This window comes from Ptychodera flava, chromosome 11 (assembly GCF_041260155.1).
Source record: "Ptychodera flava strain L36383 chromosome 11, AS_Pfla_20210202, whole genome shotgun sequence".
Taxonomy (NCBI): Eukaryota; Metazoa; Hemichordata; class Enteropneusta; family Ptychoderidae; genus Ptychodera; species Ptychodera flava.
This window is the reverse complement of record NC_091938.1, coordinates 30,138,695-30,164,051: the sequence shown is the minus strand read 5'-3', so window position 1 is coordinate 30,164,051 and position 25,357 is coordinate 30,138,695. Positions and strand designations below refer to the sequence as shown.

General features: G+C 37.1%; 1 protein-coding gene across 1 annotated transcript; it reads left to right on the top strand.

Moving 5' to 3' along the window:
• Positions 1–2,083: 2,083 nt before the first annotated feature.
• LOC139144052 (arylsulfatase J-like) lies at positions 2,084–19,982 on the top strand. The gene is made up of 7 exons (XM_070714698.1): positions 2,084–2,422; positions 5,202–5,388; positions 6,045–6,250; positions 17,209–17,416; positions 17,562–17,811; positions 17,921–18,084; positions 19,516–19,982. The coding sequence occupies exons 1-7, from the start codon at positions 2,171–2,173 to the stop codon at positions 19,788–19,790; spliced, it is 1,542 nt and encodes a 513-aa protein (XP_070570799.1). The 5' UTR covers positions 2,084–2,170; the 3' UTR covers positions 19,791–19,982.
• The last annotated feature ends 5,375 nt before the right edge of the window (positions 19,983–25,357 follow it).

Here is a 25,357-nt window from a genome sequence, read left to right as displayed (position 1 = left end):
ACTATTTCCGCCTAGCGACTACAGATTTTCACTTTGATGATGCCTAAATAATTGCAATAAACACATCCGTATATAAGTACAACAAAATGCCCACATCGGAACGTAACAATAAAGCTTCCTTTTTAAGTCATGCTGTGCGAACACACTATACATGCACACAGGAATTGATCAGTTGCATTAGTGACCTTGATGTAATGTCTCAGAAATATTAATTAACTAGCCAAATCTTAACACCTTGGAACGCTATGTGAAGGCATTCAGAATGGAAAGAGAATGGAAAATCTTCACTATGAACTTCATATTGCATTTCCTAAGCTTTTCTAGTCAATGAACAATTACCAACACTGGTGGCGTTCTACAGAGACCATGCCGGCTGAACGAGTAAGGGGTTTGACTGAAATTTACCCTGTTAGAAAAAAATTCCTCAAAATACTACCGTAATGGAAGTAATAAAATTGAGAAGACTTGCGGGAAGTTTTACAAATTTCGTCAGGTTAAGATATTTCAGGGAAGTATTGTAAAGTTCAGTAAGTGATGATGAGTGTGGTCGGAAAACTAGCAGACAGGGAGACACACACTTGAGTAGGCTAGTGTATGTTAGAACAGTATGTCGGTTGGTCTTTGGCAGTCAGGCGCAATCACAGATAAATAGAGAAATAGACTAGCAACGGTTATTGTTCAAGGCGTGAAGCGGTTACGTAACCCATCCATGTTCGCCTCGCCTCAGGAAGCTCTCGCCTCTCTTTTCCGAAGAGTGCCAACCATGCATCCTTCGGTAATTTTCGGATTTTCGCCAATTGTTAAGCGGAAGTATGTTTGGCAAAGTTTGTGTTGTTGTTGTCGTGTGGTGCTGAGCGGAATTGGCGTGCTTGCGAAAACGGGAGTGTTTATGAGCTTCAGGAAAGTGAGTTTTACCATTTTAAAAATTCCTCTCATATTTTTATGAATATATAATGAGTGTGTTCGAAAGATTTTTATCGATGCTGTCTGGTTTTACTCAATGGCTTACGGTCAGTCATACCGTCTTTTACACGTTCGTCAAGGAAGGACATGTTTATGAAACTGCTGGCATGTTATGTTTTGATTGGCGTGAAACAGTGTTTCTGCCCCGAGAGCTCACAAAGTAAGTATGGTTGCTACGCGACTGGCAGCACGATGCCATCTCGTCGTATTTTTGCATAATCTCGTGCAACACAAACAAAGTCTCCAATTAGTGAAACACCTTTGAAGCTCATTTTGATATGAAAAGGCCATAGTCTACCGAGACGACCATGGAACAAAAAGCATGCCGCGTTGCTAGTCTGTTTTTCTATTTGTCTGTGGCGTAAGTAAACAATTTGGCAGTGAGGTGCCGCAAGTGCAAATGATTTTTTTATCTCTTCCTGGCTGTTTTGACCCCTAGGTTGGAATCAGTTTCGTTGTGTCCACTTGTATCAACAGTGGAGGGTCAGCATTAAGACAGCTACGGCATTCTATAATTACAGGGCTGTTCCGAGTTAGTGAACGAAAATTCTTCTGATTCAGGAGTTTTTTCTTTGTCTTCATTTACATTTCATGAGGACAGAACGTCAGCGTTGTAATTTATATCGTGCAAAACTCCCTAACACGCTAATTTCATATTGAACTACTTTTTTAGTCTTTGCTTTACACTATCCATTTTATTTCCACATACTCAGTAATACCCATTCATTTTCTTGCAGGAGCAACAACAATAAACTTCTTACTATTATTTGCTAGCCATGATATGTATCTTATTGTGTCGTAACAAACAATAGTATTAAAGGTGATATGTATATGTGAGAAAACGTTGGAACACAATAATACTGGCTATCGTAAGGTAACCAGTTGACGTACAGTCAACTAGGCTAGTTTGAATTTGAAGATTGAACATAGGAGCTAAAGGACTTGTTTTCTTCTCTTGAGAAACAAAGGCTGATGACTCTCATTTGACATTGTCTCGCGTAAAGACCAAACAATAAAACATGGAATGCTGAGCTATTTCAAATGGTAAACATTAACAAAACCGAAATCAATCCACCATATGTTACAATTTGAATCTGCGTTAAGTTTGTATCCTGTTACTATACAGGCTTTGCTGATAGCACATGCGCACAGCAGCATACGTGAAATAAGTACCAGGCGCAAAAGTCAGCTTAGTGAACTAGTTGCCATGATGGACGTAAAGATTCTGGTTGTGCTCAGTTTTCTAAAGTTCCCGGCGGTTTATTGCAAAGACAGGCAACCACACATTGTGTTCATTTTGGCTGACGATCTCGGCTACTATGATATTGGTTACCATGGCTCTCGGATCCAGACGCCGGTTTTAGATAAATTGGCAAATCAAGGAATTAAGTTGGAAAACTACTACGTTCAACCGATATGTACCCCTACGAGAAGCCAGTTGATGTCTGGTCGCTATCAGGTAGGTACTCCAAAGCGGTGGAACTTTCGCTGCCGTTTTTCTTTTTAATACAATTCATTGCTAACTGTTGATGTCTCAAAATATCGCATGAAAATACACAGCGATTTCATTCTTCTTCTTACTGTACAAAGTCAAAAGGATTGTTAACACATTCATTGAGAACAACATACTTTTATACTGTTAACATCTAAATTATGGTCAGGACTAAAGTCGTTTGTCGATGATATCAAATTAATTACATTTACACTGAGCGGAAGTTGAAGAGTACGCATTTTGATAGAATTCCAGTGGTAGCAGAAGAAAGTATATAAAAACAAAAAGTAATTCAAAGTATAAAATGTTGTCGCAAATAGACCTTCAACCATGGAAGTTCAAAGTAAGCCAGACCCTTCCAGCAATTATCTTGTTTTTCTATTACCTATGTCACCATCCGACGTAATCCCACCGGCAAATATATGGAGAGGTAACATTTAGCTTGAGAAAGCAATCAGTCAGCGTCATGTTGTTAATCATGCTTAGAAAAAAAAATCCAACGAACCAGCCTTTGCAAACTCAGTATCGCCACGCATACCGATAACGACAGAGTGATAAATTAGAAAGAGAGAAAACATGCGCAGGAACATTGGATATAAAACGATAAGTACCTTATACTGAAATACGATTTTGGGTTTTAGTGAATTGCAATTTTAGCTTTGTTTATCTTTGTGACGCAATAACAACGAAGACAAAACAGGGGTATTGCCATTTCAGAAAATCTTCATACTATACAGTGCGAATAATTTTGTAAAAAAAAAGGAATTTTTATATTTCCTTCCCACCACTGTCAACAAATGAAGACCATATCAATCGGCACAGATCAGCGTTATCATGCTGCTAGGCAACGCAGGGTACTTTACATATTTTAATTTTCTCACTCCGCGCATGCGAAGTGCATCTTCTAACGGCTAGATATTTTACCGTGTTTATAGCGATGAACGTTTTGAGGCATTTTTTTGTGACATGTGACATAGCAACACTAAACTCGACGATACAGTTCATAACGAGAAACAACTTTCCAATCTCACAGATAATGCATGAAATGGCTGGATCATTCTTTAAAAATATTGAGAATAGTGTCTTAAATATTATGTCAGTCCTCAATTCAATACTCTCACAACCAACCAGGAGTAATTGGCGACACTGCATAATGCTGTAAATTATCTTTCAATGTTTGGGTTCTATTGTCTTCTTCGTGTAAATTAGTAGTACGACATCAGGTCAACCAAAAAGATGTTTGCGATGAAAAGGGTTGCTCACAAGCACGCTGCAATCAGAAGACTGGGAAACTATGGCGGGAAATGTTCATCATCAGCATGCTGAACACATTCGGGTATTTTGCTGTGTAGAAAAAAGGGTCGGGTTACAGATGAGACAGTGACTAGCAATCGATAGATCGTTTTACCGACGTGGAGACCAAAATCATACAGCGGCGAGCCGCTACGGTAGTGAGAACTTTCTAAATCGTGAGAAAGGTCAGCTCTAAATCATAGATGGAGGAAAGGGGAGAAGAAACTAGTCGGCAGGTACTAGCGAGAGGGCACGTTTTTTGCTTTTCAAATGTCCGTCCTGTTTGATGCGCCTAAAATCATGGTATATCTACATATAAAAAATCAATTCTGCAAAATAGACTGTTTGACTGTCCACAATTATTGCTCGACGGGTATATTTGTAATGTCACAAAAGGTATGGTATTAAGTTTCCATTTTTGGCAGCATTTCAAGTTTGCTTATTACTTCAGAAACATGACGCAATACTATGCATGTTGCGCATCTCTGCATGCCTATTTGCCTTTGCAACACTCTCTTTTAATGGCATGCCCTTTGCCAGAGGACATTTCTCAAATTCCAAGTAATTAAACTATAATCTGATCTGCTAATAATGAACTTTGAAGACAGACTCCATATTTTATCACTTGCAACCAAACCTCTTTCTCCATGTAAAAGCGTTAATTCAGGCATGGAAAATTTGCCGTATAATGAAATATTGTTAGACGTACTTTGCTTCAGCTAAGGAAGCAATTGAAAATGACTAATAGTATAGGAATTTTAATAGTTATAAATCACTTTTTTAACACTTTCTATTTCATAATATGACATTATTACGAAACTACCTAGACGGACGCATGAGGATATTGGCTCATTGAATAGACATGTATGTATATAATTACATACTCATGTTAACTATAATTTTGCATTTGAATAAGTAAACAAAGGTGTCCATTAATTACAGAAATAAAATGCATACACATACATGCATACATACATACATGCATGCATGCATGCATTCATGCATGCATGCATGCATGCATACATACATACATACATACATACATACATACATACATACATACATACATACATACATACATACATACATACATACATACATACATACATACATACATACATACATACATACATGTTAGCTGTCAAGTTCCTTTGCTAAGAGTTTTAATGAAGATAAATCTTTAGGAAACCATGTTTAACACTAATGAAAGGTGATGTCTTGTTATACGCACGTAGGTCTTTTGAAATTTTGAATATCGGTAAGATTAAGGTTTTCTTCTCGATAATAACATTCATAAATGCACTTTCTCTAGCATTATGAAATATTACATTCTTATTTTATATAAGAAATAATGGCTAATAGTTGAAATTTTTCATTTTTATGTTCGCCTTTAACCTTCGCGGTACATCGCACAGGATTTTGATTAGAGTGTTTGTAAACTTGATTCTCATAGATACATACTGGAATGCAGCATAAAGTTATATTCCCATCACAGCCATTGTGTCTGCCAACCGATGAAGTCACCATCGCTGATAAACTCAAAGAAGCTGGTTATGCTACTCATATGGTTGGGAAATGGCATCTTGGACATTACAGAGAAGACTGCCTGCCAACCAAGAGGGGCTTCGACACTTTTTTTGGTAAGCCAAGTTTCATGAAAGAATTGCGTATTTTGTTAATTTGTAAATTTCCAGTTTCGTTGGTGCCAGGGGTCTAATCCGAGTTTAATGAATGTTTGTTAAGATCATTGGATATGGCTTGATACCATTCGATGAAAACATTAGTATTGTTGTAATGTATATAAGTGTACTAGTTGCTTAGCGTTTTTAATATGAAGTTGAAAACAATCCCGATATGACCAGTTTCTTATCCATTATCTGCACAGTTGCATGAAGTTTGGCACTGTTTTCGCTGCATGAAGATGTTGCGCGTATATTAAGTTCTGTACACAAGAAACAGAAATGTAAAACATTCATCAGAAACCGTACGTCAGATATATTGCACCATCACTTAACATATGCTGACAATGGTCAAAACTACTGAGCTATATTTGCATCATCTGGAAGGCATTGGTTTGTAACTCAGTGTCCTGTTGAAATTTCGTCATGATTACTGTACAGAGCTGGGTTATACACAGGGGCGCGTGCACACAAACCAATTACACACGCATGTCTGGAATCATTGGCTGAAAACAAATGAGCTGGAGTAAAGACTTTGCCAGATTTAACTTTACCGAAGTATCCCAATAAGCTTACTTCCGTCGTATTCAATTCAATTTCTTTGTTTCTTCTTCAAGGATTTTACAATTGTGCAGTCGACTACTATACGTACGAGAAGGACAGTTTTCATCATTTTGCAAACGGTACTTCGGTACGTTTGACTGGGAGAGATCTATGGAGAAATGACGAGGAGTTTGTGGCCCCGAAGTATACAGGACAACACAGAACTAAAGTGTTTGCAAACGAAGCTCAGAAAGTGATTCGAAAACATGATTCAGACAAGGTAAATTTTGTTCATTTGATTTTTAATTTATTCACTATTTATATGGCGACCTTTGTAATTAACACTAGTACTCTTTCCTCTAGGTGGAGCGTTCTATTGATCAAATTAAATTGGCATGCGTAATATATTGTCACTGCAAACAAGTGTAGGCATGGAGATTTAGATTACAGTATTTAGAAAACTGCTCATGTGAACAAAAATAAGAATAAATGTTGATAAGAGCGAGCATGCCATTATTTTGGTTTCTAGAAAGCCTTTGCTTGAAATTTGGTGCATATACCGCTGATTTTATCAGTGTGACTTTCTATAGCATCTTTTTTAACAAAAAAATCCACTATACTAAGTTGATTTTTCTGAGGACCTGGGTTCAAGGGGTAATGAGTGGGGAGGTCATCGGTCTGTTCTTTGACATCATTCTTGTTGTTTTTGGCAACGAAAAGACAAAATTTAACAATGAGCTGTGGCAATTAGTTTTATGTCACTATTTTTATAAAAACCATAATTGGATTTTTTCAGTGCTAATAACTCTCGATTTTGTAGCTAAGTACTCGTAGGGCCACTGAACCAACAACTTTAAAATGCCGCATAAGATTAGTGAACCATAAGAAAAAATGCAAAAAAGCTTTAGAGTATGTGAAATTTTAAAACAGTTTAGAAGGTTAATGTTTGGCATGGTTTGTTCTGCTAAAATCAGTGGGTACATGTCCAAAGGATAGATGGGATAAAGTAAATATTAAAATCACAGAAAAAATCCAGACATAAAGATATGCGAATGACTAAGGTCTCATGCAACTTAACTCGCACGCATCTGGATGCGCAGCCCAATAGTTGGACTGCAGTGACATCATATAGATAGATAGATAGATAGATAGATAGATAGATAGATAGATAGATAGATAGATAGATAGATAACTTTATTGCCATATATACATGCATGTACATTAGGAAGTTGTCTTGCTGTCGTCACACAAAACAACACAACATCAGATATTACATGTAACTAAGAAACACTTTAAAAACCGACTATAAAACCAAAAAAGTGATACGAAGGAGGCATGAGTAAAAAAGAATATAAAATCTTATGATTTCTTAAAAATAAATGCTTCTGACTTTGTGATCTTTCACTTGAAATTCCATGCTATCGTAGATATCAAGCATGGACATTTTTCAAAGCATAAATACGGACAAGGTCGACATGACGATTTCTCATAGCAAGCTGTCCCTGAAATACTTTACGTACAATATCGCTGGTTGTGTTCAGCAAGAAAGAGACCTGTTTATCTGTGATCTTAAGCAACTCTTGTTCATTAACAAATGACTGTTATAATAGTGACAATTACGGCAATAAGTCGGCAGTATTGCTTTAGCGGTATAATAGGGCAAACAATAAATAATAAATAAGGATTGACCTATCTACTGTCTTAGAAATTGAATAAAAAATGAAGCTGAAAACAATTTATTGCGGCTGTTGCTATGATAATGAGTTTTTGATAGTCGGATTAAGGGAGACCAAGCAGACACAAAACGTTCTGGACATCGTTGCATATGCCATAAAGAACTCATCAAATTATATGGCCATCGTGCTTTGAATTTAAATTGCCTGTGTGTATATTGCTTTGGGATGAAATTTCGATGAACAGATACTTTTCATTTTAAAAACAAAACCCCAAATTAGTAGTAATTAATATAAGTATTATATAGAAATAATAACGCGAATAGTAATAGGTTCAATTTCTGTGAAAATTTCACCATAAGGGTATTTTGGGTCGAAAAGACCAAATATGATATCGATTTCACTGCCCCATGTTTCCATGGTAACCATTTTAGGGGTTGAATATTTCAGTTTTTCTTATATCCAATGAAAAGTTACTTTGATTGATATTAAAATTATCTAGCGGGGGAGTTCGGGTCAGAGAACACAAAAACCAGACTTATTTTAATGTTTTGAGTTGCCAAGGTAACTATTCCCTAATTCCTATTAAAGAAGTATTGATTGTTGTAAAAATTGATAATAAGGGTTTTTCTTGTTAACACACCAAAAAAATCACACTCATTTTAATGTGAGATGTTTCCATGGCAACCATTCAGGAGTAAAAATTACCAGTTTTTCAAAGATTCCATCTAAAATCCAGGAATCAACAGAATGTGTTATATCAAAGGGATATTTTGGGTTAGAAAGACCAAATATCCAGTGTAAAAAATCCAGTAATCAACAAAAATATTATACCAAAGGGTTATTTCAGGTTAGAAAAACAAAATATGATATCTATTTTTACTGCCCTGTGTTTCCATAGTAAACTATTTTCGTTTTAAAATTTCAATTTTGTTTCCTAAGTCCTTTAAAAGTAATCCCAGTTACAATGCAAATGCTCTCCTAAGAGTATTTATAACAGCATGAACTCCATGTTCCATTTTGTTTTATGTTGCCATAGTAACCATTTCGGTAACCACAGTTTTTTTATTTAAAACCATAGACCCTCGAGAGGGTCTATGTTAAAACATAATTCACTGTTTTTTATTTATTTTATGGATTTGTAAGTAACATCTTTTAACATTTGTTCTACAATAATAATAATAATACTAAAATTGTAATTTCTTTGCCTTTATTCTAGAAAGAATAATAAAGATAATGTATATTGGAGCCATTTAGGTCAAAACTATGTTTTCCGTTAATTTTAGTGTGTTAGAATTAATTTTACATAGACCAGAAATAATTTTTCAAGCATTTTTAATTATGTTTCATGCAGTCATCCCAAATAAGTGTTATATAGTATATTACTAACTATTATGCATTTATCGAATTAAGTTTATGCCTTCAAATTAATTTTATGTCCTGAAATTAATTCTACTAGTATCCGAACCCAATCCTTCTTATCACCCAAGCTACCATTATATTTATCACAAGCATAACAGTAGCGCACAGATTTTTTCTTATTTAAAACATAATTCACTGGTACTTATTTATTTATGGATTTATAATTAACGACGTATAATAATGTTCATTTTATAATAATTTATTTTGATTTCTTTGCCTCATTCCAGGAAGAATAATGAAGGCAAATTATATATTGCTGATTGTTTAACTAAAGTAAAATTATGGCCATGTAGTGGTGCATTATTTTTGTGTGACCTGGCCTGACCCCATAAACTCTATGATTCTGATGATTAGCTAGATCTCCCCTCTCCATGGTAGCAACTTGAATGGCTAAATTTTAACATGATCCCTGTATACCTTTAAACCAGTCCGGGTCAGCTCCAAAATTGGAGCGCTATACCATAATATTTTCTCCCTCTCATTAGCCAATCAGCGGCCAGCGCGCCATCAGTAAAAATTGTATTTCCTGGCAACCTCCACATGCGTCCTTCGTTACGTACGCCATACTGTGTCGAACTCCCGCGCCGTATTCTGTCATAATGTCGAACAGTTGTGTGACCACTCTGTCAAAACACAATTTCAAAATCGCGTACCAGTTTTATTCTGGCTAAGACAACCAAACCCCATATATCGCTGTGATTCCTAGACTCTTGCTTGAATTCCTGCGAAATATAAATCGTGTACCTACACAGATCGTTCAGAATACCCCATTTGTGTCGGAGATGGCAGCGATACAAATTCTACCATATGGGAACAGTTGTGTGGCCACTCTGTCAACACATTTTCAAAATCGCGTACCATTTTTAGTCTGCGTTTGACAACTACAAAACAGGTATCGTTTTAAAACTCTGACATTGCTCTTCTTTCTTGCAAAATGTTATACGCGTACCTACACAAATAACCTTTATAACAGTATTTCTAATAGAGATGACGAACATCCACAAAATGATTCTCGGTACTTGAGCGAAATCGATAAACTTGGGTAGAAATGAATCGTCAATATTTCGAATATTTGTTCACTAATCGGACTCCTTGTTGGACATGACCTCTGCAGAGAACATGGATTATGTTGACTGTCGAAATTCGTCGAAATTCACAAGACAGGGGCTTAATAAGTGGCCCAAAACTGCCGATCACACTTGGTGGGTAATTTGTGACCCAGCGTGACCTGTACTTTATTAATGATGTAATCTGGTCGATGATTGGCTGAATGCCGGAATACATTATCATAATGAGTCTCCAATTTTGGAGCTGACCCGGACTGTTAAACATTTTTTAAAACCAGCAGGCCAAGACCAGGGGGAATATTACATGTTCAGTGTTTCATGTTTAATATTGCCCAGGGCTCGAAATTAACTTTTTTTCCCTAGTAGTCCACTTGGGCAACCATATTCTGAAGTTGGTAGCCCGGTGACGCTGGCTGGTAGCCCATGCATATTTTAGATCAGGGGTATCTTTTTTTCGTTAACCAGACAAGAAAGGGCTATTTTACAAGGTTCTGCCCATGAAGTGAATTTTCTAGTCTTTTGATGTGTATACTTGCACACCTTTAATGCCCAAGGAAACAGGTGTAATGGACGACAGTGGGACTCAAAAGTTTTGTGACCTATAAACAACCCGTTTCACTCTCAGAGTTGTATGCAAATTTTAAAAGTCGCCATGACAACATGACAACAATATGGCCTTTTCAGCACTGAGACATACTGTAGCAGGGCTAAAAATAGACCATGGCCCTTCTGTTGGGAGGAGGCATAATTTCCGTGTAATTTAGATTGATACATTATTATCAAAATGCAACGAGAATGCGTTTTATTGGCCATCGTTTCCTGTGCCTGTCATTCAAGTACGTCAGTTCAGATATGGAAACTTTGTTGCAAAGTTCCACCGCACGGCCGGTCGTCTCCAGAACAAAGTCATACTGTGGCAAATTTCTATGCCCAGCTGGGTTTGACTGCATTTTGCCATTTATCTAGTTCGTCCCAAAGTGACGGACGCATCTTTCAACCTTTCAGCTTGGTGAAAAACACATTTATTGATTCGCCAAAGGCCTGTGGACTCGCTTATTTTTGCACAAGGCTACATTGACATTGGAAAAAGTTGTGGAATACTCACTGTTTCAGTGAATCCGCCATGATGAGAGTTCTCAAATCAAAAAACGTTGCCGGGCTCGAATACAAATGTCTTCAACGTCATTGTTAGACAAGAGTTAGCATTCCAAAATCTGTCACCCTGATTTTTTTCAAAGTATGGAGAAGGCCGGCATTTCCATCTGAATGATTGAACGACGTGAAACGCAAAATTCCATCGCATATTATCTGGCAATATGTACAGTAGAAATACCGTCGCTCCAGGTAAGTATAAGCTTATACTCCACAAAATGGCCACAGGCAGCGTGAACTTTCTGAAAGGATTTCCTAAACGTCCTACCTGTTACCTTAGGGACTCACTTGTGATGTCCTGAAAAGTATTCTCTGCAGTAATTCCAGTTTCTGTCAACATGCAAAGCTCAACGACAAGATTATAGCACGAGACGTAGTGTACAGACTACACATTCACACGCTGGTAAACTCAATTGCGCATGCTCATATTGGCAGACTACAGTGGCAAACGAGTGCGCATGCGTGAAGGTATATTTGCAGCAAATACACTTGCGTAGCCTCTCCACAGTCGCTGTGCCTTGTTTTGTGCGCGCCCATGACTGCCACGATGGGCCTGCATTTGAACACCTCTTTTTCAGAATTCCAACAGCTTCAATGAACTGTTGTTATCTTTTTATATAATACTTATAGCCCCTAAACTTGTAATATTAATATAAGTATTCTATAGAAATAATAATGCGAATAATAATATGTTCAATTTCTGTGAAAATTTCACCATAAGGGTATTTTGGGTCGGAAAGACCAATATGATATCGATTTCACTGCCCCATGTTTCCGTGGTAACCATTTTAGGGGTTGAAAATTTCAGTTTTTCTAATATCCCATGAAAAGTTACTTTGATTGATATGAAAATTACCTAGTGGGGGAGTTCGGGTCAAAGAACATATAAACCAGACTTATCTTAATGTTTCGAGTTGTTATGGTAACTATTTTGGGATTGAAAATGTTACTTTTTCCCTAATTCCTATTAAAGAAGTATTGATTGATGTAAAAAAATTGATAATAAGGGTTTTTCTTGTTAGCACACAAAAAAAATCACACTCATTTTAATGTGAGATGTTTCCATGGTATCTATTCAGGAGTAAAATTACCAGTTTTTCAAAGATTCCACCTAAAATCCAGTAACCAACAGAATAATGTTATATCAAAGGGATATTTTGGGTTAGAAAGACCAAATATCCAGTGTAAAAATCCAGTTATCAACAGAAATATTATACCAAAGGGTTATTTCGGGTTAGAAAGACAAAACTTGATATCCTTTTTTTCTACCCTGTGTTTCCATAGTAACCTATTTACGTTTTAAAATTTCAAAGTTTTTCCAAATTCCATTGAAAGTAATCCCAGTTACTATGCAAATGCTCTCCTAAATGTATTTATCACAGCATGAACTCCATGTTCCTTTTTGTTTAATGTTGCCATGGTAACCATTTAGGTAACCACAGTTTTTTTTATTTAAAACCATGCATATTTTAGATCAGGGTTATCTGTTTTCGTTAACCAGACAAGAAAAGGCTATTTTACGAGATTCTGCCCATGAAGTAAATTTTCTAGTCTTTTGATGTGTATACTTGCACACCTTTAATACCCAAGAAACAGGTTTAATGGACGACAGTGGGACTCAAAGTTTTGTGAACCATTAACAACCCGTTTCACTCTCAGAGTTGTATGCAAATTTTAAAAGTCGCCACGACAACCTGACAGCAACATGGCCTTTTTCAGCACTTAGACATACTGTAGCAGGGCTAAAAATTGGCCATGGCCCTTCTGCCGGGAGGAGGCATAATTTCTGTGTCATTGTAATTGATACATTATTATCAAACTGCAACGAGAATGCGTTTTTATTGGCCATCGTTTCATAAGGGTAGTGATGTCAAAAGGAACGACAATTAGAAGTCACCCATATTGACAAAATTAAAATAAACAACACCTCTTTTTCAGAATATCCACAACTTCAATGAACTGTTATTAGATTTCTATATAATACTTATAGCCCCTAAACTTGTAATAATTAATATAAGTATTATATAGAAATAATAACGCGAATAATAATAGGTTCAATTTCCGTGAAATTCACTTACAAAATATGATATCGATTTCACTGCCCATGTTTCCATGGTAACCATTTTAGGGGTTGAAAATTTCAGTTTTTCTAATATCCCATGAAAAGTTACTTTGATTTTATATGAAAATTATCTAGTGGGGGAGTTCGGGTCAGAGAACACAAAAACCAGAATTATTTTAATGTTTCGAGTTGCCATGGTAACTATTTTGGGATTGAAAATGTTACTTTTTCCCTAATTCCTATAAAGAACGATTGATTGATGTAAAAATTTGATCATAAGGGTTTTCTGGTTTGCACACCAAAAAATATCACACTCATTTTAATGTGAGATGTTTCCATGGCACCATTCAGGAGTAAAAATTACCAGTTTTTTAAAGATTTCACCTAAAATTCAGTAATCAACAGAATGTGTAATATCAAAGTGATATTTTGGGTTAGAAAGACCAAATATCCAGTGTAAAAATCCAGTAATCAACAGAAATATTATACCAAAGGGTTATTTTGGGTTAGAAAGACAAAATATGATATCAATTTTTACTGCTCTGTGTTTCCATAGTAACCTATTTGCATTTTAAAATTTCAATTTTTTTTTCCAAATCCCATTAAAGTAATCCCAGTTAATATGCAAATGCTCTCCTTAGTGTATTTATCACAGCATGAACTCCATGTTCATTTTTGTTTTATGTTGCCTTGGTAACCATTTTGGAACCACAGGGTTTTTTTTAAAACCATAGACCCTCGAGAGGATCTATGCTAAAACATAATTCACTGTTTTTTATTTATTTAATGGATTTCTAAGTAACAACTAAAAATTTGTTCTATAATAATAATAATTGTAATTTCTTTGCCTTCATTCTAGGATGAATAGTAAACATAATGTATATTGGGACCATTCTGGTCAAAATTATATTTTCCGTTAATTTTAGTGTGTTAGAATTAATTTTATATAGACCAGAAATAATTTTTGAAGTATTTTTTATTTTGTTTAATGCAGTCATCCCAAATAGGCTAAGTGTTATATAGTACAGTACTAACTCACTATGCATCGAATTATGTTTATGCCTTCAAATTAATTTTATGTGCTTAAAATTAATTCTACTAGTATCTCAATTAATTTTATGAACCCAATTCCCCTTATCACCCAGTGTACCATTATTTATCACAGGCAGTTACAGTAGCGCACAGTTTTTTTATTTAAAACATAATTCACTGGTGCTTATTTATTTTATATATTATAATGAACAACGTATTAATATTCATGTTATAATAATTTATTTTGATTTCTTTGCCTCATTCCAGGAAGAATAATGAAGACAAATTATTTCTGATTGTTTAAGTAAAGTAAAATTATGACCATGTAGTGGTGCATTATTTTTTGTGTGACCTGGCCTGGCCATAAACTTTATGATTAGCTAGATCTCCCCTTTCCATGGTAGCAACGGCTAAATTTGAACATGGTGCCTGTATACCTTTAAACATTTTTTTAAACCCAGCAGGCCAAGACAAGGGGGAAATATTACAAGTTAAATGTTTCATGTTTAATACTGCCCAGGCCTCAAAATTAACTTTTTTCCCTGGTAGTCCACTTGGGCTACCATTTTCTGAAGTTGGTAGCCCAGTGACAGTGGATTGTAGCCCATGCATATTTTAGATCAGGGGTATTTTTTTTCCGTTAACCAGACAAAAAAAAGGCTATTTTTCAAGATTCTGCCAATGAAGTGAATTGTCTAGTCTTTTGATGTGTATACTTGCACACCTTTAATACCCAAGGAAACAGGTATAATGGACGACATTGGGACTCCAAAGTTTTGTGACCCATTAACAACCCGTTCAACCCTCAGAGTTGTATGCAAATTTTAAAAGTCGCCATGACAACCTGACAACAACATGGTCTTTTCAGCACTTAGACATATAGTGTAGCAGGGCTACAAATAGGCCATGGCCCTTCTGTCAGGAGGAGGCATAATTTCTGTGTCATTGTCATTGATACATTATTATCAAAATGCTACGAGAATGCGTTTTTATTGGCCATCGTTTCCTGTGTCTGTCATTCAAGTATGCCAGTTCAGATATTGAAACTTTGTTCCACCGCACGGCCGGTTGTCTTCGTAATTTCCAGAACAAAGTCATATTATGGCAAATTTTTGTGCCCAGCCTGGTTCGACTGCGTTTATCTAGCTCGTCCCAAAGTGACGGACGCATCTTTCAACCTTTCAGCTTGGTGAAAAACGATTTATTGATTCGCCAAAGGCCTGTGCATTCGCATATTTTTGCACAAGTGCTACATGGACATACGAAAATTTCGACTCACCATAGCCCTCTCGATTGTTGAATAAAACCACGGTCCATGAGTTCTCGAAAACTGTAGTGTAGCATTCCAAAGTCTTTCACCCTATTTTTTTCAAAGTTTGGAGAATGGCGGCATTTCCATCTGAATGATTGAACGACGTGAAACGCAAAATTCTATCGCATATCTTCCGGCAATATGTACAGTACCGTCAGTAGAAATACTGTATACGCTGCAGTGCTGAGCTTATAAGCTTATACTCCACAAAATGGCTACAGGCAGCGTGAACTTTCTGAAAGGATTTCCTAAACGTCCTTCTTGGTACCTTAGACACTCACATGTGATATCCTGAAAAGTATTCTCTGCAGTAATTCCAGTTTCTGTCAACATTCCAACGACACGATAGCGCGAGATCGGAGACGTTCTCATGTCATGCCACGCACTCCCAATAGCGCATGCTCTGGGATTCGCGTCGCGTCTCTGAAGGGCGCGCGCGTGTTCCGACAGAGAAGAACGCGAATCGCAGGGTCTCTGACAGATTACACTGCCAGGGCGAAACATGCGAAATGCAGAAAAATGTTTATTCTGCAATGCCAATATGACGCTTACGAAGTAAGTCTTAATAAGTTTTAAATTATACAACAGAATGAATCCATTGTACATTGGTACATTGATACGTTTATGAAAGAATTAGTACAGGATACGTTATGTTAGAGTTGGGGTGGGGGTGGGGAATATTCGTTCGGTGGTCGCAGCATAGCACTGGAGAGAGAGAGAGAGAGAGAGAGAGAGAGAGAGAGAGAGAGAGAGAGAGAGAGATCGAGATCGTTAATTTATATCGAAAATCTTTTTCATAGTCGTGACTTTTGATGGAAGAAAACTAAAAACAAATTAAATTGAACCGATTGAACGTGTATCCGTAAAGTTCGCACAAAAGTTAAAAGTCTAGGCCTGCTGGTATCACGTAAACTGCTTAGTGTCACTTTTCCGACATGCATTTAATTACCCCTTGGCTTAATGATATCCTCCCTCTCTCCGTACAGTATGATGCATAATTCTGCGCTGCACATACAACAATTGGAAGTCACCCCTATTGACAAAATTAAAATAAACAACACTTCTTTTTCAGAATTCCTACACAGCTTCAATGAACTGTTATTAGATTTCTATATAATACTTATAGCCCCTAAACTTGTAATAATAATAATAATAATAATAATAATAATAATAATAATAATTATCGTCATCATCATCGTCCTCTTTTCTCTCTCTCTCTCGCTCCCCTATTCCTCCTCTTCTTCCTCCTCCTCCTCCTCCTCCTCCTCCTCATCAGAATAATTATCATTTTCATAGCATTGTTCTTATGGATATTATTAACGTTCATGACCAGCTTTTTTAATATTTGGCAACTGCTTCAGTTAATATACATAGTGTTAAGATATTGAACGAGGAAGGTGCTGGAGGGTAGCGTTGATTAGGGGATAATTATACATTCGCTTTCCTAATAATATTTTAATTTCTTTCCTCTTGTTCATATACTGAAGTAACACCTGATACCTAACATGTTTTCTGCAGCCTCTATTCCTGTATTTGTCCTTTGGAGCCGTCCACGTTCCTTTAGAAGCTCCAAACAAATACGAAGAGATGTATGAGGATGTAGAGGACTATGATAGGCGTCTAGTTCTTACTCTTGCAACCATGATGGACGAAGCTGTTGGAAATGTCACATCGACACTGAGAGAAACAGGGCTGTGGGACAATACTATAGTAATATTCTCCTCAGGTATGACATCGTCAAATAGGCAAATTTTATGTTCTTCTAAATGGTTTTATATTTAGCGGGTTTTACACGACAATTTTGCCTGGCATTGTTGCTGTACCAAGGTCGTTTTCAGTAATCTCCCTTCCCATTTCTTGACTAATGACAGATAATGGCGGGGCAACTAGCCGCGGTGGCAGCAACTGGCCATTGAGAGGAGGCAAAAAGGCGTACTATGAAGGAGGAATTAAAGTTGCTGGTTTTATTTCCAGTCCTTTACTACCACCTAACCTACATGGATCCACAAACAGGGAGTTAATACACGTCAGTGACTGGTTCCCCACATTAGTTCACCTCGCTAGTGGTAACCTCGATGGTACTAAACCTTTAGATGGATATAACCAATGGGATACAATTAGGTGGGTAACGTTTTCTAAATGCCAATTCCTCTCAGACAATTTATTTTGTTTTGAATGTACACAAGTCAAATCAATTGGATCTTTACCGAGAATATCCTTGACTTTACAGGCATCAAACTCCATCCCCACGAAAGGAAATCCTCATTAACATAGACCCGATGATAGAGTGTGAGAAATGTAACAACGATAGCCACTGGCAGAGTACAAAATTCGATGTTCATCTGAATGCTGGTCTTATTGTCGGTTCGTGGAAATTACTGACCGGCCACCAAGGTAAATAGACCATATCTAACAGAATGTTTTGAAAATAAAGCTTTTGGTTGTCGTCGTACACAGTGAGCCTCACTGCAATCAACCAAGGATACTTCTCACTGTTCAACAAAGTGTAATTCGATCGTCATAGATTACAGAAATTGATGTCCTTCGCTTAGGGAGCCTGCAGTAAGTACTGGCGGGGGTAGGCCAGGGGAAGGTGGGGGTCACTTTTTAGAAAGCTGTCCGAGGGGGAACGTCATTTTTTATAAACCTATCTCAGGGGAAGGGGAGGGTCACTTTTAACATAAGCCGATTTTACGGCCAAACCTTTGATTGTCCGTGTGATATTTCTTCGGTAGGAAATCACTGACAAAATTCATTGATTCTTCTAAATACATAACATTATCGACAACATTCACAAGCAATTAAAAAGATGCAGTGGTATCCCACTTTAAACACCTTGAACAGTTAAAAACTGATGAAAGACAAGAAACAAGAACATATGGGACAGATTGCAAGTGTATATCAATTATTAAGCGTCTATAAATGCATAGATATTGTTAGTTTTATGTTTTATAGTTCTGTCATAGACTACCATGTACAGTGAATCAACATTTCAGTGAAATTCCAAAATCTAATTTCTTGCATAAACATCCAATTGTAACCATCCTAATCTAATCAAATACATTAATATCAATAATTTCACCGAAATGTTGATTCACTGTACATGGTAGTCTATGACAGAACTATAAAACATAAAACTAACAATATCTATGCATTTATAGACGCTTAGTAATCAATAACAATCAATAATCAAGCATACATGAATGCACAGATTTATCTAGTTTTGTATTGAAAAAATTATTCATAGTTTCCTCATAGACCACCATGTATAGTGCATCTACATTTCGGTGAAATTCCAAAATCTAATTTCTTGCATAAACATCCAATTGTAACCACCCTAGTCTAATCACATACAATATTATCAATAATCAAGCATACATGAATACACAGATTTATCTAATTTTGTATTGGAAAAGAAATTATTCATAGTTTCCTCATAGACTACCATGTATAGTAAATCATTTTTGTCATTGTAAATTAGCTGATACTGGTTCAGTTATTCCTTGGGAGAATAATGCAGTGATTGGGGAGGGTCAAGTTTTAGAATGTCGGACAAGGGGGAGGTTTATATTTAAGACAAGAGGTAAGGGGGTCACATTTTAAAGTACAGGTGCGCACGGAATTCCCCAGTCCCCTGTAATTACTGAAGGCCCCCTTATTGCTTCCTAGAAGCAAAAGTACACTCATCTGTCCACGGCGCCGCCTGTGATGACACAATGGTACTTTGTAATAATTGAATATATAACTACAAATTTAAGATTAGATATGTATTTGTTTGCCACTAGTCCGGTAAAATATGACGTATTTATGTTACCGTCCTTTTAGATCATGCCTATTGGAGCTCACCGTCAGAGGTTCCAGACCTGCAAAGCAATATAGCCTCCCACTCACTGGGCATGATGGTTTCCTTGTACAACATCAAATCTGACCCGACAGAACAGACGGATTTAGCGGAACGTATGCCTGGCATTGTACATCGCATGTTGGAAAAGCTTGCCGATTACAATAACGGCGCGGTGCCCCCATATTATCCTGAAAATGAAATAGAAGCTGATCCCTCAAGACATGGCGGTGCTTGGGGTCCATGGGCATACTTATAACAGTAACAAATCGCTCCCAACAGAAGTGCAATCAGAGGGACCGAATTTATGTTACCGACGCTAGCTGTAGGTTTTCAAACTATGCAAAATACGAATCTGATGGCGGCAATGGTCGATTCTTCTACGAATAAGGTTCGGCTGCATAGTGATGTATGACTTGTTATTGTAATTAAACTTCTCGATTGGAAAGTATTTTGTCATTCAGATACTGCATCACATGTTTTTGGCCTATGTCCTCCCGTATCAGGGGACCTATGTTGGCAGGTGGCTTGTGTTAGTGTGTCAGAAGGTATGTACGAGTGTCTGTGTGAGACTGAATTTTTTCAGTGTCTCTGATATCTGTGAGAGCTATATATCAAATGTCGCGTAATTTTAAACACATTATCTTCAGGTACAAGCTAAATCTGAAAAGGATTAGGAGGATGTGGGTTGCTTAATTAAGCAAAAAGTAATTTTCAAGTTTAAGTTCCTCTAAATTTTGCTCATTTGCATGGCAACGGAAGATGCATTATATTATTAGTTGTCGGGTATAGAGGACTTGGGCAAGCTACGTGTGTTCAGTCACTTGAGCTATTGTAATACTAAAATCTATCTATCTGTCTGTCAGTCTGTCTGTGTATGTCTGTTTGTTTGTCCGTCTATCTCTGTCTTTAATAAATGTCTCAAAACTTCTTATGGCATCGGAATCAAAGCCGGTACATAGATGTTGTTCGTGTATGGCAAGAACTTATAAACTTACGTGGTCGGCATGGGTGAGTTGCATAGTTTAATAGCTTGCACAACGGGCCGCCGAAAGTGGCCGCAAGCGGCACACTGATACGCATACGTCAGTACAGTACAGTACAGTACGACAAGCTTTAAATTTTTGACGACATGGTCGCTGCAATTGCAATCCCTTAATTCTTGTTATTGCGTCATCGTACGTCACGTACAGCTTCAATAGTTTTTTTGCAGATTAGTGAAGTACTCATTTTTAAAGGAATGGTTCTACTCCGGAATAAAAAGGACGCGATGCGTACGGCGTTCTACATACTCAGTACGCCCAAATAATCACGTGATGCCGGTACAAACAAACCCACATGTGTACTGAACGCGTATGGAAATACACGTACGTCTGTGCGCGTTTGCGCACATGGCTTTGTTTGTACCGTGGTCGATTCGAATTCCGGGTTTGGCCTATTTCAGGTTACCTCAGGAATTTAGCTCAGGCAACCGCAGGCGGCTCATTGATCGTGTGAAAGCGATTTCATCAACTTATGTGACGAAGAGACGTTTATGGAAAGCCATGACTGACTTATATGGTCTAATATCATATTGTCCTGGGCATTCAATATTGTACCGGGATGTGCTGGGCGTTCAATATGTTGTGCCGGGCATTTGATATATTGTGCTGGGCATTCAATATGTTGTGCTGGGTATTCAATATATTGAATGCCCAGCACTACATATCAAATATCCAGCACAACATATCGAATGCCCAGCATAACATATTGAATGCCAAGCACAACATATCAAATGCCCAGCACAACATATCGAATGCCAAGGACAATATATCGAATGCCAAGCACAATATATTGAATGCCAAGCACAACATATCAAATGCCCAGCACAATATATTGAATGCCCAGCACAACATATTGAATGCCCAGCACAATATATTGAATACCCAGCACAACATATCGAATGCCCAGCACAATATATTGAATGCCAAGCACAACATATCAAATGCCCAGCACAATATATTGAATGCCCAGCACAACATATTGAATGCCCAGCACAATATATTGAATGCCCAGCACAACATATCGAATGCCAAGCACAATATATTGAATGCCCAGCACAACATATCGAATGCCCAGCACAATATATTGAATGCCCAGCACAACATATTGAATGCCCAGCACAATATATTGAATGCCCAGCACAACATATCGAATGCCCAGCACAATATATTGAATGCCCAGCACAATATATTGAATGCCAAGCACAACATATTAAATGCCCAGCACAACATATTGAATGCCCAGCACAATTTATTGAATGCCCAGCACAACATATCGAATGCCAAGCACAACATATTGAATGCCCAGGACAACATGATGTTAGACCATATAAGTCAGTCATGGCTTTCCATAGACGTTCCTTAAAAATATACTTATCCAAAACCCCGCTTGCTGCGAACTGTGAACTGTCACTTTATTAAAATTACATAGCTGGGCGAGCCATTGAACGCAGCGCTTGAGCGACATTCTGAAAACGACTATAACGTCTGAATGAATGATCATTGTCGAAAGTTACAAAATACTTCAATAATTCAATTTTTTGTATCATGCCAATATTTAACCTCGACATAATCTGTTTTCGTTGTCCAATGCACATTTTGAATGTTTATGTCGTTAGCAATAATTTCCTTAGTTTTTCAAAGCAGGCGTCAGTACCAATATATTACTAAAGGGACCGTCGTTTACTATAAGATACAGACATCTAATCAGAATTAATATACTTTTGAGGTTTTTCTCCTTATATATATCTTCAGACATCGTTTATTACAATGCCTTATAAAGTGAATATATACTTGAACCAGAGAACACTTTCACCTACAAAAATAATAAAGCAATTAAAACATAGAATTCAACCGTTATGGGTGTGAATTTTTATGCTCAATTTTTCTTATATGAACGTTTATACAATAGGCACACACATTCGTTTTGTTTCTCGATTATTTTTTCTAATGACACATTTTGTCATTCAAGCCAATTGGTTGCGTGTAATCTTGCATTTTAAACTATTTCCGCCTAGCGACTACAGATTTTCACTTTGATGATGCCTAAATAATTGCAATAATCACATCCGTATATATGTACAACAAAATGCCCACATCGGAACGTAACAATAAAGCTTCCTTTTTAAGTCATGCTGTGCGAACACACTATACATGCACACAGGAATTGATCAGTTGCATTAGTGACCTTGATGTAATGTCTCAGAAATATTAATTAACTAGCCAAATCTTAACACCTTGGAACGCTATGTGAAGACATTCAGAATGGAAAGAGAATGGAAAATCTTCACTATGAACTTCATATTGCATTTCCTAAGCTTTTCTAGTCACTGAATAATTACACATGATCAACACTGGTGGCGTTCTAAACGGGTAATGGGTTTGACTGAAATTTACCCTGTGAGACAAAATTTCCTCAAAAAACTACCGTAATGGAAGTAATAATATTGAGAAGACTTGAAGTTTTACAAATTTCGTCAGGTTAAGATATTTCAGGAAAGTATTGTAAAGTTCAGTAAGTGATGATGAGCGTGGTCGAAAAACTAGCAGACAGGGAGACACATACTTGAGTAGTATATGTCAGAACAGTATGTCGGTTTGACTTTGACAGTCAAGCGTGAAGCGATTACGTAACCCATCCATGTTCGCCTCGCCTCAGGAAGCTCTCGCCTCTCTTTTCCGAAGAGTGCCGACCATGCACCCTTCGGTAATAGACATCAAATCAGGTCCAATAATCGTTATCATTCAAGGTAAACTGTGAAATTTACCAGGTCCAAGGAACATATAGATGATGACAAAGGCAATTGGGCCATCTTGAACCACGAAATAGTGGTGGTACCAGGTGTCCGGAACGGGTAAGCGTACCCTGCCAGCTAGCCGCACCCGTAAAGACTGACCCAAAGCGACAAATTCATTGTTATTTGGTGAATTCACCAAATTACTTTTGTGGGTCAAACTTTGGTATGCTGTCACTCATCATTTGAGAAACAGACAAGTCATATTTTGATACAACATCTCCGTATCTACCGTAGAACTTCTTAAATGATTTCACTAATCTACTTTCTGAGAATCCTTGCCTCACTAACTTTTGAGCTAATAGGCTGTGTCTAACTCTAAGTCTTCATATGAATGGCATGCTCTACTGCATCTGAGGAGTTGTGAAATATACACACCATAAGCTGGAGATGATGGTATATTGCTCGACAAAAGGGAAAGTTTATGATTTCAAAATTGAAATCGTCTCTTTTGTCATACAGCTAACTATATAGTGTATTATGTCTAATTTCAAACAATACATCTAGGTATGATGCCGAGTCCACACTTTCAGTTGTTTCTTTTATTTCTAAATCATCTGGGTAGATGTGATGTAGATAATTGGATATACCAGGATTGTTTAAACTGATGAGATCATCAATATATCTGTGGGTGTTGTTAAATTGCTTGGCAATCCTTTTACACCCAGATTTCTGAAGTGATTGCATGAACTCTGCTTCATACGAATACAAAAATAAGTCTGCAAGAAGTGGGGAGCAGTTTGTGCCCATGGGAATGCCTATGGTTTGCCTGAATGTCATGCCAGCAAACTTGATAAATATGTTGTCAATTAGGAAATATAGCATTTGAATCACCTCAACATCACTGTATTTGAGTTTGGCATCACTGTTGTTGGTGAAATTGCCTAAGTTGCGCTTGATGGCAATGTATTCATACCTACGACTACCATTCTTGTAAAAGAAGGCTTTCTTCACGAGAGATGATAGCCTGTCTTTAAGTTTGTTATGTGGGATGGTTGTGTACAACGTTGAAAAATCAAATGTGTGGATTGAATTATACATGTTTTTGTTATTTTGTAAAATATGTAAAAATTCTTTGGAGTTCTTTAATATCCACATTTGATTGACCCCAGTAGTTTCATAAATTTTGTCAAAATAGCGTACCAAACCAGATTTAATGGTTGATAAAGTGATGGTTAAAAGTTGTGACAAGCGTTTTTTTTTGTACACTTACTGGAACCAGCTATGAAACGTTGTTTATAGGGATTCTTATGGATCTTAGGAATCCAATATAGATTAGGTAATACCTTGTCATCTTGCGCTAACTCGATGCCAAACTCACTCAAAACTGTTGAATGGTTCTGCAATATTTCCTCTTCAGAAATTTTCGGATTTTCGCCGATTGTTAAGCGAAAGTATGTTCGGCAAAGTTTGTGTTGTTGTTGTCGTGTGGTGCTGAGCGGAATTGGCGTGCTGACGAAAACGGGAGTGTTTATGAGCTTCAGGAAAGTGAGTTTTACCATTTTAAAAATTCCTCTCATATTTTTATGAATATATAATGAGTGTGTTCGAAAGTTTTTTATCGATGCTGTCTGGTTTTACTCAATGGTTTACGGTCAGTCATACCGTCTTTTACACGTTCGTCAAGAAAGGACATGTTTATGAATCTGCTGGCGTGTTATGTTTTGATTGGCGTGAAACAGTGTTTCTGCCCCGAGAGCTCACAAAGTAAGTATGGTTGCTACGCGACTGGCAGCACGATGCCATCTCGTCGTATTTTTTGCATAATCTCGTACAATTATCAACCACAAACAAAGTCTTCAAAAAGTTTAACACCTTTGAAGCTCATTTCATTTCATTTAATTTATAATAGTTTCTCTTGTGTCTCTCCTATTTCTTACAAACCTATTCGGAATTTGGTAGCCCAGGCCAGGTTTCCCCTGCAATTGAATGCGTTACTTTTAAGTCTGCGCAGTATAGTGAGTTAGTTACTGCCGGAGTCACCGACTTGG